Source organism: Botrytis porri, assembly GCF_014898465.1.
Source record: "Botrytis porri strain MUCL 3234 chromosome Unknown BPOR_021, whole genome shotgun sequence".
In the NCBI taxonomy this organism is placed as follows: Eukaryota; Fungi; Ascomycota; class Leotiomycetes; order Helotiales; family Sclerotiniaceae; genus Botrytis; species Botrytis porri.
The window spans coordinates 536,883-555,297 of NW_024066095.1; the positions used below are offsets into that span (position 1 = coordinate 536,883).

Consider the following 18,415-nt stretch of genomic DNA (forward strand, 5'->3'; position numbering starts at 1 on the left):
TTTTCGATTTCCTTTTTTTTTACTTTTAAGAAAATCTTATATTAAATTACTTTTCTTCACAAGCTTCTAGTCTCTAGACTATATATGTTCTTAAGTAATAAGAACTCTACTTACTAGCACCTGCATAGTGTCCTATCGATCGCTAATAACATCAACCCTCATTCTCAAGCTCTGCTTCCCAATGTAGATTCGTGAATGATTCATTTCGACTTTCATCATCATTTGAAATGACAATCTGACTGCAAAATCTATTACTCCCCCGCTCACCTTAGAGCTGTTTCAGTAATATATGATCTCTTTGTACAACCTGACCTATCGTAAAATCATGCTCTCCAACCTTCTTATATCCCCATTTCCCATATGCTTTCATTGCCTGGTGGTTCTCCTCCCAAACACCAAGCCATATATACTGGAATTTCTGATCTCTGGCTATTTTCTCCAGCCTATCTGCTAATAATTTTCCAACACCCTGTCCATGAGTACTTGGATGGACGTATATTCTTTGTAGCTCCACTGTATTTTGCAGATGCTGTACGCACGGTTCGCTCGCGCCACGAGTCAAAAGAGCAAAAGCGATAATGTCCTCATTCCCTTCTTTTGTAGCAACGATCATATCTTTTTGAGGATTCGAGATATCTGCAGCGGTTGCTGCTACGCTATAGGACTCGTCGAGGTAGGTTTGCAATTGGTGTGGTTCAACTGAGTGGCCAAAAGTGGCGCTGAAGACAAAAGAGCCAAGCTTAGCGACTTGAGCAGCATCATCAAGCTGTGCATTGCGCACCAAGATTGGGGTTTGATTGGAGGAAGCCATTTTGAATGTCTGAACACGTTTTAAGAAAGATCTTAATGGATATTGGAGTGCTGCAATTGAACGTAAAAGATCTGTCTGAAGTGGCGCAAGGAAAAATGATAAAAGCGAATGTGGCATATTCAAATAATAAGATTTCTTGAGCTTATAAACTACAGAGCATGTAGAGACCTCTCAATTCTACAATGAAAACATTTTTGAACAGAAGATTCTCGAAAGTTGTATGTGTCACTTTAAGGGCGCGCGCTATAAGGTTCTTTTTAGTGTTGCTCAAAAAACTTTCATTTTAGCTCATCCCGCCTCTGGTTGAGGATACTACTATTCGTACGAGCACAAAATATACTCTACTCGAAGGATATCCCATGAAGTAACGAAAGATAAAATAATTAATAGCTCATATTTAGATCAAGTTCCAGCCGCACAAGTACATTTGAAGTGTACTCAGCAGTCTACGAAGGTTGAAGGCGTAAGTAATATCAAACGCACCTAAATACGTCCCCACTTTAGGCCTTTAGACGAATCAAATCACATCGCTGGTTGAAATTTTATATTGTAAACTCTAGATAGTGGAAGTATTGTAAAAGTCAAGTTTTATCTACATTTTATTTAAAATCACTAATTCTTCATTATATTCTAATTCGAAATCCTATTTAAAGCTTATTTAAAATCTATAAAAAGCTTTAAATACTATAAATACTATAAATTCATTAAAGTTAATAGAAAGTAAATAAAGACTTCAAATATCGGATTTTAAGGAGAAACAGCTTATTATCTATTCAATTCGCTTAAAGCAGTAATAAATTCTATAAAAATAATAAGATTTTACTAAAAGTAGAGTTGATATTACTTACTTATATAACCTTCGTATAATACCTCAATTAAGCTTACCTATAAATCTATAAACATATCGTATTCTTTCGAAAAACTCGTGCAGAGCTAGTAAGGATTAAAAATTTAAGCTCATTATAGATTAAAGTTATAGTATATATTAGAATTGTTTGATTCGCTTTCTTATTAGATTATTCATGAGATACTTTAAAATTCTACTAAATACTTTTATTTCGAGGCGTTTTACTCTATAGAAAAGCAAGCTAATTAATTCTAAAACAATCTTAAAGTAATAAACGTTACTGACTTTATACGAATTTTTCAAAAGAATACGATAAGTCATCTTATTATTAACAGAGCGTATTACATGTCGTGGAAATATTATCGATATAAATTGTCTTTATCGAAGGAAAATCAATAATACCTAGAATGAGAAGAACAACTCGTGAATTTATTTCGAGTTCGCGGCTCTAGCGTAATATAGTGAATTTACTTAAAAGATATAGGTCAGTTCTCTAACTTAGTCCGAAAACAATTGAAGAAGTATAAAATATAATAAGTAAAACTTAACTATAGTAATAGTAATAAAGTCTTAATCGATTTAGTCTATCTATAGCTAAGCTATACTAATTATATAATACTCAGCATATATATATATTTATAATAAAATCAATTCGAGTGAGTATATAAAAAGATAATTAATAGAAATAAGATTTTTCAATTTTAAGATTGATATTTGAGTAACATTTTTAAGGTATTATTTGTTATGAGAGCTGCCTCTAGGGTTATGTGGAAGTGTCTAGAGATCTCTCGAGGTGGTTTAAACTAGACTTCAAGTAGGAATTCAATAAGGTTGTAATTGGTTGTAATTCTTGTAACTATAGTAATGAAATTAATGATTGTTCTTGAGTATGAAGCTTTATATTATAATGAAACCTTTTTCCTTATGTAGACCTTTGTATTTTGATTGAATCAATAAGTTTATTCGATTATTCGAATCGATAAATCGAATCGACTTTCCTTATGTGATGCTTATCCTTGTGATCTAGTAAGACTATTGTTTATTTAACCTATGTTTATTAGTTAACCTGTAGCCACTGTATATTTTGTGCTTATTGTAGGGTAGGTGCTAACAAAAGATAGGTATTTATTTTTTAATCACTACTTATTTATTCGGTTATTGCTATTTTTAGTTACCCTTTAATTCAACTGTCCCTATAGTGCTGTTTTTGTAGGTTCCAATATTAAGGCCTTAGGTTTATCTTATAATCCATGTTGTGGTGCGGGTACCTCCGTAACATTATTCCTAATATTAGTATATTAAGAGTATTAATAATAAAAGAACTTTAAATATAAATATTAAAAAGAAAAAAAGAAAAAAGAATATAAGATATATAGATAATATTTAATATAATATTAAATTTGAAAAAGACTCTATATAATGATAAGGTAATATTTTAATTAAAAGATTTTTTAATATTATTATTTTCTTAAATATATGAACAAATATTTGATTTCTTTTATATACATAAGATATGAATTATTTATATAAATTACTTAATAACTTTATAAATGTTTTAAGATAAGATAATAAAATGATCTCAATTATATAAAAATAGGAATATTCTTTTACATTTCTTAATTAAAAGATAGAATTAGTTATATAAAATTATTTAATAGAAATAGAATTCTAATAAATTCATTAAAGATTTCATTACTTATTCATATAAAAACTTACAAATTTTTCAAATCGAGTAGAATATAATATTAATATTTGTATGATTAAAAAACTCAATAAATTCTACAAGTATTATTAACTTTATATAAAATTCTGTGAACAATTTAAGTTTATAATTAAAAATAATATTACATATAATTATCTTATTATTCTTAATATCTTTTATATTAATAGAAGTTTAATTTTTTATATTATTGATAAGGTAAAATTATATACAATATTATTCGAAAAAATTAAATTAATTTATATTTAAGTTTATTAGATTATATATTATATAATGTATAATATAAATACGAATTTGATATTTAAAGAGTTCAAACAAAATACGAAATGCTTTCAAATTGATATTTAAAAAATCCATATTAATGTATATAATATAATTTGAAAAATTAAAAACTATTTTTCTTTAATATAATATATATACAATATATTCAAAAGTAAGCTAAAAGATAATAATCTTAATAAAGAATGAATATTATACATAGTAATAATATAAATAGATTAATATTAATTTTATCTATATATAAGGCTTACCCTTAAACAATATTATATAATTTATTACTCTTATTAATTTTGAAATAAGTGAATATATATTATTTTATAGTAAAAAAAGTATATAAAATTTATACAAAATAAGTAACTCAGAATACACTCATTATTTAAAATAATTTAAATATATATAAAATATTTAATTTATTTTTCCATTTATTTAAAAAAAAGAAAAGATTGTATAAAATCATATAAATTATTTATAATTATTAATCAAAACGATATAATCAATCTCTTTTATAATCTAATAGAGTTTTATAAAACAACGATAAAACCATTTTATAAAAAAGAAATGTTTGAAGAGAATTAATTATTATTTATTTCAGATATAACTTTAATAATCCTTTTATATATTCAAGGTGTTGGAAGTTGTGGCACGTGCTCTAAGCTACTGTGCATATATCACTTCCACTTCGTAGTTAGATTTTACCTTAGTACAATTAATCTACATAGTCAATAATACATGCATTCCACTGGCCTGCTCCTTTATTGTGAACAGGTTATGAGCCCGGTAGCTCTGCAGTAAGACTAAGGCCGAAAGCTCTTTGAATAGCTTACGTTGCCAAAGGAGAGGTTGACGACGAGAAGCTCCTACGCAACGCGACGTCAACATACGAGGTGCGCACAGCAAACAGATTGCTGAGCAGCGACAGCGAAGTAACCACTTACATCGCGCCTTTTCCTCAAGTAAGAAAACTACGAGTTATTACTGAAAAGACCATTCATTCCAGCTTAACGCTGAAGAGCATCACCTGCTACATAGTGTTCGATATCACTTCAAAAATCATTATCTACAAATCAAAATTCACTATTCTTAATTACCCCGCCTTGAAGAGAATTTCTCCCTTCAAACACTAGTACATCCCAATCGGGACAGCGCAGTCTTAAACAGTTCCTCTTCCACTCTTTCATTCCACCATCAATCACGCCTAGGTCATCGACGCAAGCTTTCTACTTGCAGAACCTTCAAAATGAACGAAGACACTGGATCCAAGGATTACTCCAAGCGCATCCCTCCTCTCACTCAAGAGAATCACGAACGCTGGACTCGTCAAATAAGAATTCAACTTCGAGGAAAAGGTTGGTTCTATACATGCGAAAAGACATTGCATGAATATGCACGGATTGCAGCAGCCGACAACTTAATCCAGGATTTCGAAGAACTTCAAGTCTCCAGCGGCAGCGGCAGTACCACTACAAAGATTCGACTCAATATCGACAAAAAGGCCACCTTTCTTAAGGACGACGCTAGTGCATTATCTTACATCTGTCGCTCATTATCTGACGATGATGAGGCTTTAGTGGACGAATATGATACAGCAAAGAAACTTTGGGATTATCTAGCCGTCAAATACTCCAGAATCGATGATATCGCAGCAGACGAGTACCTCCTCAAGATCAAGACCTTCTCTTTCGACGATACCCCTGATATGACTATTATAGGTGCATGGGATAAGCTCAAGGATCTTCGACGAAAGCTCTTATCTGCGGATGCTTCAGCCGGTGCTTTGTGTACAGATAAATCACTCTTTCAAAGCCTGACCTTGTCTCTCCCTGATGAGTACAAAGTCATCATTGATATGATCCGTGTCGTCAGTTCTACTCTAAGCATTGACGATAAGATCAAGCATCTACAGGTCAAAGAGGCAGAGATCCAGACCTCTGGAGACTCGGCACACCTTGCAAAAGGAAAGAAATATGTCCCACCTCATCGCCAGCGTAAGGCTAGCACAAGCTCGGAGACCGACACATCCATCATCACTTGCGAACTCTGCGACAAACCTGGCCACTCAGTCCTAAAATGCTTCCAGCTCCGTCGCGCCAAGCGTCTCTTGAAATCCGATTCAAAGCACAAACAGAAGAGAAGACAATCCACCTCTCCAGTGCGAAAAGACAAAAAACGCAGGGAGCACAAGGCTCATATCGCCGAATCAAGCTCCGATGCTACTGAAAGTGTCGTCGATAGTGAGTCTGATTCTGAGCATTGTCATCTCACCAAAGAAAGTATTAGTAAGGCATCCCCATCGCAATGGTACGCTGATACCGGCGCCACTTCACACATGTCTGACCAACGTTCTCTATTCAGAAGTCTAATTCGTACTCCGCGACGAAGGATAACGGTTGGTGGGGGAGCTATGTACTCGGATGAGCGAGGAACAGTGGACATGGTGTGCAAGGATGGAACAAGGACATCATTAGCTGGTGTGCTATATGTACCTGGATTGGGGGTCAACCTGCTCTCAGCCAAGAGAATTTGTGAGGCAGGACTCAAGGGTACATTCAGTCTCAAGAAGATGTATTTCACACCAGAAAACGATAAGAATAATAAGATCATCAAAGCAACAATGAAAGATGGGATGTATATCATCTCGCATGTGAAACCAGGATACGAAGATTCTGCATTCTTTGCGCTCTCTGCAGAGATCATTGATGGTACAAAAGGGGAAGTCGAAGAATTAACCATGACGGAGAAGGAAAGATACCTTATCTGGCATAGACGCTTCAATCATCTCGGCCCTGACAAAATCAGGAATCTGCACAAAGTCACTACACTCCAGAGACCGATCAAGGTCCCTTCAACTCTTGATGTCTGTGAAGTGTGCGCTCTCACAAAGATGACTAACAGAATCCCAAGTCAACTAAGTGCACGAAAATCCAAAAGGCTAGAATTGATCCATTTCGATGTTGCTGGCCCTTTCCCAAGGACCATTCGAGGGCACAGATACTTTCTCCTTATTATCGATAGCGCCACAAGGGTAAATTGGGTCATCCTATTGAAACAGAAGAGCGATGCAATACCCTTACTGAAAGCCTGGAAGCAAGAAATTGAACTTGCTACAGGAGTAGCTGTAATTGCTGCCAGAACCGACAATGCACCAGAGCTTCTTCAAGCCGTCCGGGAATGGAAGACTGGTGTGCGATCAGAGGTTACAGTGGTTGTATCGTCTCACCAAAATGGTCCAGCTGAACGCAATATACGCACCGCAGAAACCGACATGAGAGCAATGTTGAAAGAAGCTCATTTACCATTAGAATTTTGGGACGAAGCTGTCGAGCACGACGTATACATTCGAAACCGCACTAGTATTGGCCCAGATGCAAATGGAATCGATCGAAGCCCACTCGAAGCATTTACAGGCACATTACCAGATATCGATACATGCAAGGTCTGGGGGAGTCGATGTTACGCCTATATCAACCCCAAAACCATCCCAAAAGGACAAAGGCATGATAAACTTCGCGACACAGCAAGGGTTGGGATATTCCTGGGATACTCAAAAGACACCACCAAGCATATAAAGGTTTATTCACCAGAGCTAGGTTATACTTACCGCTCTTATCGTGTTACAATCGACGAAAGCTACAAAGGAGGGGATCTGGATCTCAAACTCAGAAACTGTGTAGCTGGATCACAAGGTACCAAGAATATAGAACCTGATCGCAGGCCTCGCGGCAGACCTAAGAATGTCCCTGAATCATCGTCTATTCCAGTCGATCCACCAATATCACCAAATGAAATAATCACAGACTCGATAGAGGTGCGCTTGCCAATACCAAAACGAACAAAGACTGAAATACCACGCTTTGATGAAGATGAATATGGAAATATCCGACAAGTGGCTGATGATTTAACAAGACCGGCAGGGGAAAACAACAAAGAAAGTGATGTTACTTTACCTGATATAACTTCACCACCTGATCATACACCACCGAAGTCAAGGGCACCTGAGGATATAACTTTACCACTTGATCATACACCATCGAATTCGAGTACATTACCTGAGAGTGTATTACCTGATATTGCACTACCTAATGAAACTTTACCACCTACTGCATCTACATCTGCATCTACTTCCACACCACCTTTGAGATACAATCTTAGGAAGAGAAAGAGAAGCGATGACGACGATATAGAAGAACAGAGAGACTCCAAAATCATTCGGGCCTTACTTGCTTCCTTAAATAAGCCAGGATCAGAATCAATTGAGCACGCCATGATTGCCATTCCAAATATTCATCAATTCGAACAGGAGACGAATAATGAAATTGCTTCGAAGATCTTGACTATTTTAGCAGATGCACCAGCAGAAGCTGAGACCGCTCTACCAGCAACGGAAATACTCGGGATCAAGATACCGAATACATATAAAGAAGCAATGGCAGACAAAAAGCACGCGAAAGACTGGCAAGCTGCAATTCAAGAAGAAGTAGACTCATTGGTCAAGAATGGCACTTGGGAAGAGTTCATTTTACCACAAGGGAGCAATCTAGTTTCAACGAAATGGGTATTTGTTGTTAAGACGAAGGATAATAAGGTAGAGCGATTCAAGGCCAGATTAGTGGCTAGAGGGTTCAGCCAAGTTTTAGGTAAAGATTACAACGAAACCTTCGCCCCCACTGTTCGACTCGATACTCTTCGCCTTTTCCTTGCAATTGTTGCAAGAGAGGACCTCGAGTGTTCCCATTTCGATATCAAAAATGCGTTCACCGAATCACACTTGAAAGAAGAAATCTATTTAGCACCCCCTCAAGGTGTTCATGTTCATCGCGGCCGCGTTCTACATGCACTTCGGAGTCTTTATGGGCTAAAGCAAGCTGGTAGAGATTGGAGCCTTCTTCTGAAAGGAGAGTTAACCAAGATGGGTTTCGTACAAAGCCTTGCGGATCCGTGTTTATACACCAATCACCCGCGCCAGCTAATTCTCCTAGTGTATGTAGATGATATTGTTACTGCTGCTGCACAAAAACGAGATATTCAATGGTTTTATCACAACCTTTCTGCTCGATTCAACACCAAAGACCTGGGGGAGATTAGTAAGATCTTAGGAGTGCGCATCATTCGTAACAGATCAGAGAGAGTGTTAACTATGGATCAAGAAGAGTATCTGGATGCAATGCTTACCCGATTCGGGATCTCCCATGGTCAACACACTCCAAGGAAGATACCAATCTCGGATTACAACCAACTACGACCAACGCTCCCAGACGACGAGCTCACTGATGTAAACGAATACCAGCAAGCAATCGGCAGTACGATCCACCCTATGGTTTACACTAGACCGGACATCGCATTCGGTCTCGGGAGATTAGCACAAGCTATGTCTAACCCTGCCAAACATCACAGCGTTGCACTCAAAAACCTTATGAGATATTTGAGGTCAACTATTAAACAGAAACTACGTTTTGGGCCTGGGGGAGTTCAATCAGATATTTGCAAAGAATATGACCTCCTACAACGCACCATCAAAGTATACACCGACGCAGACTGGGCAAGCGATAGAACCGATCGAAAAAGCATCTCTGGTGGGGTAGTAATGTTCTATGGTGGACCAATCTCATGGGCAAGCAAGAAGCAGACATCTGTAGCTACATCTAGTACAGAAGCTGAGTACATTTCCATGGCGATGTTCACCAAACAAGGGCAATGGGTAGCCCAACTCTTGAGGGACTTAGAGCGACCACAGTATATCGGGAGCAACAGCGGAGTTCAAATGCTCGGAGACAACCAAGGAGCGCTAGCGTTAACCAAGAACCCACATCTACACGAGCGATCAAAGCATATTGACATATGTCACCACTTCATTCGAGATCTCACAGAAAAACATCTAGTCAATACCAGCTATGTCAATACAAGTGATATGGCTGCAGATGGATTAACAAAACCATGCGCAAGGGTGATATTTGAGAGATTCAAGAACATGCTGGGGTTTCAAAGAGAGTAAGCTCTTTGGGAGAGTATTGGAAGTTGTGGTATGTGCTCCAAAATCGACTAAATCGACCAAATTGACCAAATCGACCAAAATCACTGAATCCACCCATTTCACCTATTTCATCAGATTCATTGGATTCATCTTACGTCGAATTTATCAAAAAAAAAAAAAAAAAAAAAAAAAAAATTAATGATTTCAAGAAAATCACGTGGAATAACAGATAAGCTTAAGGTCTGTTCGCATACGATCGGATTTTGATGGTCTACCATATTAAAACAGTAACCCTACGATCAAGGAATAACGAATTTCGAAGCAATCAGTTATTGGGCGTATAAAAGGAATTTTAAAGAAACTAACTACTGAAGCTGAGAGAGTAAGCTCTCTGGGGGAGTGTTGGAAGTTGTGGCACGTGCTCTAAGCTACTGTGCATATATCACTTCCACTTCGTAGTTAGATTTTACCTTAGTACAATTAATCTACATAGTCAATAATACATGCATTCCACTGGCCTGCTCCTTTATTGTGAACACAAGGTTTAATATCTGAAATTTATAAATTATAATATTCTATATAAATATTTAAATAAATCTTAATACAAACTTGTAATCAATATTTAATATTTAAAATAAAAATTCCTAAAATTTTATTACCTTATACAATTAATATTAATAATAAATATAATTTATTTCTTATAATTATATAAAACAATTAAGATTTAATAATAGTATTTATTATAAAAAAAAGAATAAAAGATATTAGTTTTTATAAAAGAACAAACAAAAAGACCATTGTTCTCTGCAAGGAGTGGCTAGCTCAATAGTAAAGTGATTCATACCCACTTTTATTTAGAGCTATATTCCAATCGATATTTGTCTTTTCGAAGCCTAATTATTTACAAATCCATAGCTTATTATTTGTATATAATTAAAAAAGGATATTATACTTTTTTTCTAATTCTTTAATTTTAATATAAAGAAACCTTTACTTTATTATTATTTCACCTCCCTATTTTTATGAAAATGGTTTTATTTATATCCGAATGGTTATAATATACCTTTCTTTTTTGATAATATTGATCATTTACTTATAATAATCTATAATCACTTTAGCCTTTATCAATCTATAATCTTTATCTTTTCATAAAGGCTCTGAACAATCCTTAAACTTCTTAGTATAAAATAAACTGGATAATTTGAACTTGCTAATAAAAGTAATGAGCAGTACTTATAGCACTATCTGCTTTTTGCTAGTATTATAATTATAGAAGAATAGAATGCTTAATTATACTAATAATTGTATGTATATAGAATTATTAATATAATCTATTCATAATACCTCCTGGGAGGTTGTGACGAGCCCTTATGGCTTGTCTCCCGGATGTAAAATAATAAATAAATAAATAAATAAATAAATAAATAAATAAATAAATGAATAAATAAATTTTATAAAAGAACTTTATATAAAAGAGATTATTACTTAAAGTTTTATAAATATAAAATATTAACAATTTAATAATAAAAAACATATTTAAATTTGTTAAATATAATCCTCTTATGTATATATTTAAATAGTTATTTGATTTATATTTTATAAATAAAGTAAAGAAATATATAATAAATTCTTTATATAAAAAGTCCTATCTGATTATATAAATATATAATAATTTAGATAAAATGTTAATTTCAATTTAAATATTTTTAATATAAAAATTTAGTTGAAGAATTGTTATAACTTTTATTTCTATATTAATAAGAATAAACATTAAACTAAGAATATAAAATATTATATAAATATATATATAGTTAAAGATATTATTGAATTAAATTATACTAATAGTTTTTTTTAAAAGTTTTAAGATATGTATTTGAATAGTATAATTATAATAATGAAGAAATTGTTATATAATATTATAAAAATAGGAATTTACTAATAAACAATATATTAGAAATATTATTAAGAAAAGATTAATATAATAATATTGTAATAATTTTTTTTTACTTATTATTAATATAAAAGATATATAATTCAAGATTTTAAGAATGTAAATAGATAATATAATCATTTTAATAAATTAAGAATTTATGAATTTCAATGACAAGGAATTTAAAGAGTATGAATAATAAAGCAAAATTAGATAAATACCTAATATATAATTTATTTTTAATCTTTAATAACTATATTATATGATAAAATGAAAATGATTTGATTTTTATATAGAAAGGTTAAGAAAAGAAACTTACAAAAGTTATTAATTTTATACAATATTATAAATAAAGAGCTTAAAAAATATATTTTATAATAATTTATTAATTAAAAATATTATATAACTTATTTATTATTATATAATACTAGAACCTATTAAATAATAATATTAAAATGTTAAATAAAAGGTTTAAATAACAAATGAAAGACCTTAATTAAAACTTTTCTTTTATTCTCTTTATATAAAATTATATAAAACTATTTATATTCATTATACTAATAGATTTTTCATACATAATAAAGATTTAAGTAATTAAATAGATTTTATTGTTATATTAATGAATGAGAATATATTGAATAAGAATATATTTAAATTAATTGGGAATATTATATATTATAATAATATAAAAAGTAAAAGGGTTATATATAATATATAAACTTTTAAAATATATAATATAATAAAAGATATAAATTTTAATTTTACAATAAAATCAACCTAATAAATTATTACTTTTTAATTGAATTTATCTAACATCATAGTTATTATTTAAACAAAAGGACAATTATTCTCCGCAAGGAGTGACTGGCTTAATGGTAAAGCGATTCATGCCTGTTTTTATTCTGAACCATTTTTCAATTAATATCTATCTTTTCGAAGCTTAATCATTTTCGAATTTATAGTTTATCATTTTTATATAATCAAGAAAGAAAGTCGGAATCTCTTCTCAATTCTTTAGCTTCAATAGGAACTTTCACTTTATTATTATTTCACCTTCTTATTTTTAAGAAACAATTCTATTTATATTCAAGCAAATATAATATCCTTTTTTCTTTCTTAACAATATAACCATTTATTTACAACAATCTATAATTATTCTGGCCTTTATTAGTTTACAAAACCCTATCTTTTTCAAGGCTTTAAATAATTCTTAAACTTTTTAATATAAAGTAAGCTGAACAGTCTGAACTTGCTAGCAGAAATAATGAGTAGTATTCGTAATGCTATCCACTCTTTATTAATATTATAATTATAGAAAAACAAAACGCTTGGCTAAACGGACAATTATATATATATAGAACTATTAGCTTAGTTTATCCCTAATACCCCCTAGAAGGTTGTAGCGAGCCTTTATGGCTTGCCCCCCGGATGTAAAAAATAAAAATAAAAATAGTTATTATTTATACAAATTTATATTTAATTTATAAATATCTTATAAAATTGAATATAATAGAAAAGAAGAGATTTATAATTAATATAATAATGTTATAATAATTATATAAAAAAAGTTTATTAAAGTTTAATAAATTAATAAACTTAATATTATTATTAATATAATAACAAAAGAAAATTCTAATAAAGTATTAAAAAGATTTATTAATATAAATACTTTTATTATATAAAAAAAATGAAAGAATAAATTTATATAAATATAAATTATAATTAAAATAAAGTTAATAATATTTTGGTTTTCTTATTATTTTGTAGTCTTTTTTTCTTTAAAGTTTTTAATAAACAATTTAATTTCAAATAAAAAAGAATAAAAAGAATTCAAGGATTATATAATAACAAGTAGAATTTATGAATTAATTAATAATAAATAATTCCTTTATAAAATTAGAATTAAATAAAAGAAAGTGTTTATAAGTATTAAAGGATTTAAAACTAACTAATAAGAAAGGAGTAGGGTTCTGATTAAAAGAAGTATAAAAAGGAGGTAAAGATTAATCTTATTTATTAATAGTATTAAAATATAAATAATTGAATTATATACATTATTACGAATCGGCCTTAATCGCAACTACGATCGCTTGTATATACATATACGTATATTTATAATTACATATATATAACTAATATATAGATGTATTCTATAAGTATTTTACTCTCAATTCTGTTACGAATCGGCCTCAATCGCAACTGCGATCGCTCACGTGCACGATCACGTGTACATAGCTAGTATACAGGTGCGCTACCTTATCTCATCCTCAGACCACACGGTGATTACATAATTTAGTGCCTTGATTTCGAGGCAGGAACCTCCCGAAGGTTTATTACCACAGGGTCTGAAACAATTTGATTCTAGCTTTAATGTGAAAAATAATAATTCGTTATTTTTCGACTTTTCAATTAAAGATTATAAATCACTCAATAATTTCATCACTTTAATATAGATTCAATATATACAGATGGGTTTTCTTATTATTTTAATATGTTTTTTATTATAATAGCTTTATTCAATTATATAATGTGATTTATTAGTGTATAGGTTATATCAGTGTGTAAATCATTTTCATCTCAATTCACTCTCTTTTTTTTCAATATACATTTTTATCAACAATTTATAATGAATTCGAATAATTAAAAAGCCTGTATATTCCTTGTTATCGAAACTATTTGTTGGGTAGACTTGGTAAGATGTATATATATAATATATATGGTTAAAAGGATTGTTTTTTTTCTGTTTACCTTCTTTGTATAAAAAGGGAATTACTATATCTATATATATGTACTACTTTTATTTATATATTTTGTGTGTATATAGAGTAAAGTGTAATATATAATATTATGTTATTGGTCATATGTTTTGATACAGACTTAACTTTCTTTTTTGTACAAATAGAATTTGTATGAATTAGACTGATATTTAGAATTTGTGATAGGCAATAATTTTATTGTTTAATCCAATCCCTATTTCTTATAATAAATCAAATGAATATAGTAGACTTTATTTTAAATCAATTAAATGTTGTACTAGAAAATCATTAAAATTATCAAAATTTAAATTATTCTATTATGTATATATTCTCTAGCTGTGTTAGACAATATACTTAGATTTAATATTATACTAATCCTTTTAAAACTATAGAAAATTCGAATTTAACTGATCATCTGAAATATATATTAGTTTTTATTGAGATATAAGTAATTTATATTATTAATTATTCCCTACTTACTGTTAGTTTTATATTGTATATAATATACTAATATTTTCGTATAAATAGGAACCTTTAGTTATATAATATAGTAAATACAGTGGCAGGTTTAAATCAAAATTCTATTCTTTCTATTAATGAGTAAGTTTTTGTATTATATTATTATAATAATCTTTAACTTATTCTTTTAATAATGTTAAGTAATTCTGTTTCATATATATATAATTAAATTATATCTATATAAATTCGTACAATGTAGGTATTATATATAAATAACTTGTTAATATAAAATTATAGGATTCTTGTTAAGAGTTTTTATAAAAAATATTATTATTATGATTTTGTATCTTTTTTAGATTATTGTTATGTATAGGGATATTTTGGTAATAATTATGGGAATTATAAATAAAGAGATTATAGGATTCGATGTATATAATCTGATTATCCGTATTTTTGTATCATTAGTAAACGATGTCAATCTTCATTTCCTTTTTGCGCTTCTTTTGATTAAAGTTCTACTCCTCTTTCATTAATCAATTTAAAAACCCCTAATACTTATAAACACCCTCTTTTACTTAATTCTAATTTCGCTAAAAAACCACTTATTATTAATTAATTTATATATTCTTTTTATTATTATATAATCCTTAGGTTTTCTTTATGTTTTTTTGGTTTGAAGTTAAATTGTTTATTAAAAACTTTTTAAAAAAGGAAAAAAAATTATAAAATAAAATCAAAAAAACAAAATATTATTAACTCTATTCTCAATTGCAATTTATATTTATATAAAGGTCTAATTGATTTTTATACATATCTTTTATTTCATTTACCCTTCAATATATATAACAAGAATGTTTATATTGATAAATCTTTCTAATGCTTTATTAGGATTTTCTTTTGTCATTATATCAGCAATATTATCAAGTCCATTAATTCATCAAACCTTAATAAACTCTCTTCTTTTATACGATTACCATAATACCATTATATTAATTATAAATCTCTTCTCTTTTATTGTATCCAATTTAATAAGACATTCATATAATGAGTACAAATCTGTACAAACAATGACTAAAATATTAGGTAAATTTAATTGAGAGGTAATGATTTATAGAGTTGATCTTATTATAAGATTAATATCTACACCTTCTACTATACTATATATTTCAGAAGCTAGTATACTATATATAACTCTTTTGCTTTTTATACTACTATAATATACAATATTCCTAGTTAATTTGAATATATTCTTATTTAATATATCCTTATTTGTTAGTATAATAATAAAACCTATTTGACTACTTAAACCTTTATTATTTATAAAAAACCTATTAACAAAAATAAATAATTTTATACAATTTTATATGAAAAAAACAAATAAAAGTTTTTGATTGAGATTTTCTATTTGTTATTCAAATCTTTTATTAAGTACCTTAATATTATCATTTAATAGATTTTGATATTATACAATAACAAATAAATTGTACAACACTTCTAATTAACAAATTATTACAATATATACATCTCAAGCTTTTTATTTACAATATTATTTAAAATTAATAACTTTTATAAATTTCTTTCCCTAACCTTTTTGTATCAGGATTAGATGATTCTTATTCTATTATATAATATAATTATTAAAGATTAAAAATAAGTTGTATATTAGATATTCATCTAATTTTACTTTAATATTTATACTCTTAAGTTTTAAATCCTTGAAATCTATAAATTCTTAATCTATTAAAATAAATATATTATTTATTTATATTTTTATAATTTCAAATTGTATATCTTTTGTATTAATAATGAGCAAATAAGAATTATATAAAGATATCACTATATTAAGTTTTTCTTAATAATATTTCTAATATATTATTTATTAATAAATCCCTGTTTTTATAATATTATATAATAGTTTCTTAATTATTATAATTATATTATCTGAGTATTTATTCTGAAATTTTTTTAGAAGTTTTACTAATATAATTTGATTTAATAATGTTTTTGATTATATATATATTTATATAACATTTCGTATTATCAATTTAATACTCATTCTTATTAATATAAGAGTTAAAACTATAATGATTCTTTAATGTAATTTTTATATTATAGATATTTGAATTAGAATTAACTTTTTACCTAAATTATTATATATTTATATAACCAGATGTGACTTTTTATATAGGGAATCTGTTGTATATTTTATTATTTTATTTATAAGATATAAATTGAATAATCTTCTAATGTATATAAGGGGAATATACTTAATAAATTCAAATACATTTTTTATAATCAAATTATTAATTTCTTATATTTATAAAGCTTCAAATAATAAGTCTTTTATAATAATAACTCCTTTTATACAAAATTCTATTACAAAATTCAATACCTCTTATTCTTTCTTCATAACGAATTTCTTTATTAGATCTTAATCATCTTATATAGCTATAAGAAGTTGATTATATTCGTTATCAATATTGATCATATAAAGTAATGAAATTCTAAGAATTTCTATTTTAAAAATCAAATATTAAATAAAAATTTATATAGATATTTATTTAACTATTCATATAAAACTTCATAATTTACAAATTTAAAATATTGAATTTTTAATATTTAAAAATATTATTAAAAGTATTTCTAAAATAAATAATAATTAGTTTTCTTCAGGTATTTCTTTTTTATAAAACAATTTTATTATTATTATATGAAATTCTATCGAACTATAAGAAAGGTTGATTGTACAGTTTTGATTAATAATTACAAATAATTTGTACAATCCTGTTCAACCTTTTCTTTTTTTTCATATTTATATTAACAAATTAAAAAGTAAATTAAATATTTTGTACATAACTAAACTATTTCAAATAATAAATATATCTTAAATCATTCATTTTATATGAATTTTATATACTTTTTTTATTACAAAATAATATATACTCATTCATTTTAAAATTAATAAAATTAATAAATTATATAATATTATTTAAGGGTAAGCTTTATATATAAATAATATTAGTACAAGCTCATTTAGATTAGTAATATTGTTCATTACCTTTACTATTATTTATAATATTAATTCTTTATCAAAATTATTATCTTTTAATATAGTTTTGAATATATTATATATATATTATATAAAGGAATAATATCTTTCAACTTTTCTAATTATATTATAAACTTTAATAAAGACTTTTTAAATATTAATTTGAAGAGATTTTACATTTTATCTAAATTTTTTAAATATAAAATTTATATTTACATTATATAATATATAATTTGATAATTTTAAATATATATTAATCCAACATTTTCGAATAGTATTCCATATTATTTTAATAGATATATCTTATATAAATATTATAGCATTATATATAATTATCTTATTAATAATATATAAAACTAAATTTCAATTAATATAAAAGATATCAAAAATAATAAAGTAATTAAACTTAATATTATCTTTAATTATGAATTTAAACTGTTCAGAGAATTTATATAAATTAATAATATTTATAGAATTTATTAAGTTTTTTAATTGTATAAATATTAATATTATATTCTACTCGATTTAAGAAGATTATAAGTTTTCGTATAAATAAATAATCAAATCTTTAATAAATTTGCTTAAATTCTATCTCT

General features: G+C 28.0%; 1 protein-coding gene across 1 annotated transcript; it reads right to left on the reverse strand.

The window, feature by feature from the left end:
* Window positions 1–268: 268 nt before the first annotated feature.
* On the reverse strand, window positions 269–811 carry EAF01_011469 (uncharacterized protein; the record flags this gene model as incomplete). Its single annotated transcript, XM_038919727.1, has 1 exon — window positions 269–811. The coding sequence occupies one exon, from the start codon at window positions 809–811 to the stop codon at window positions 269–271; it is 543 nt and encodes a 180-aa protein (XP_038764937.1).
* Window positions 812–18,415: the final 17,604 nt, after the last annotated feature.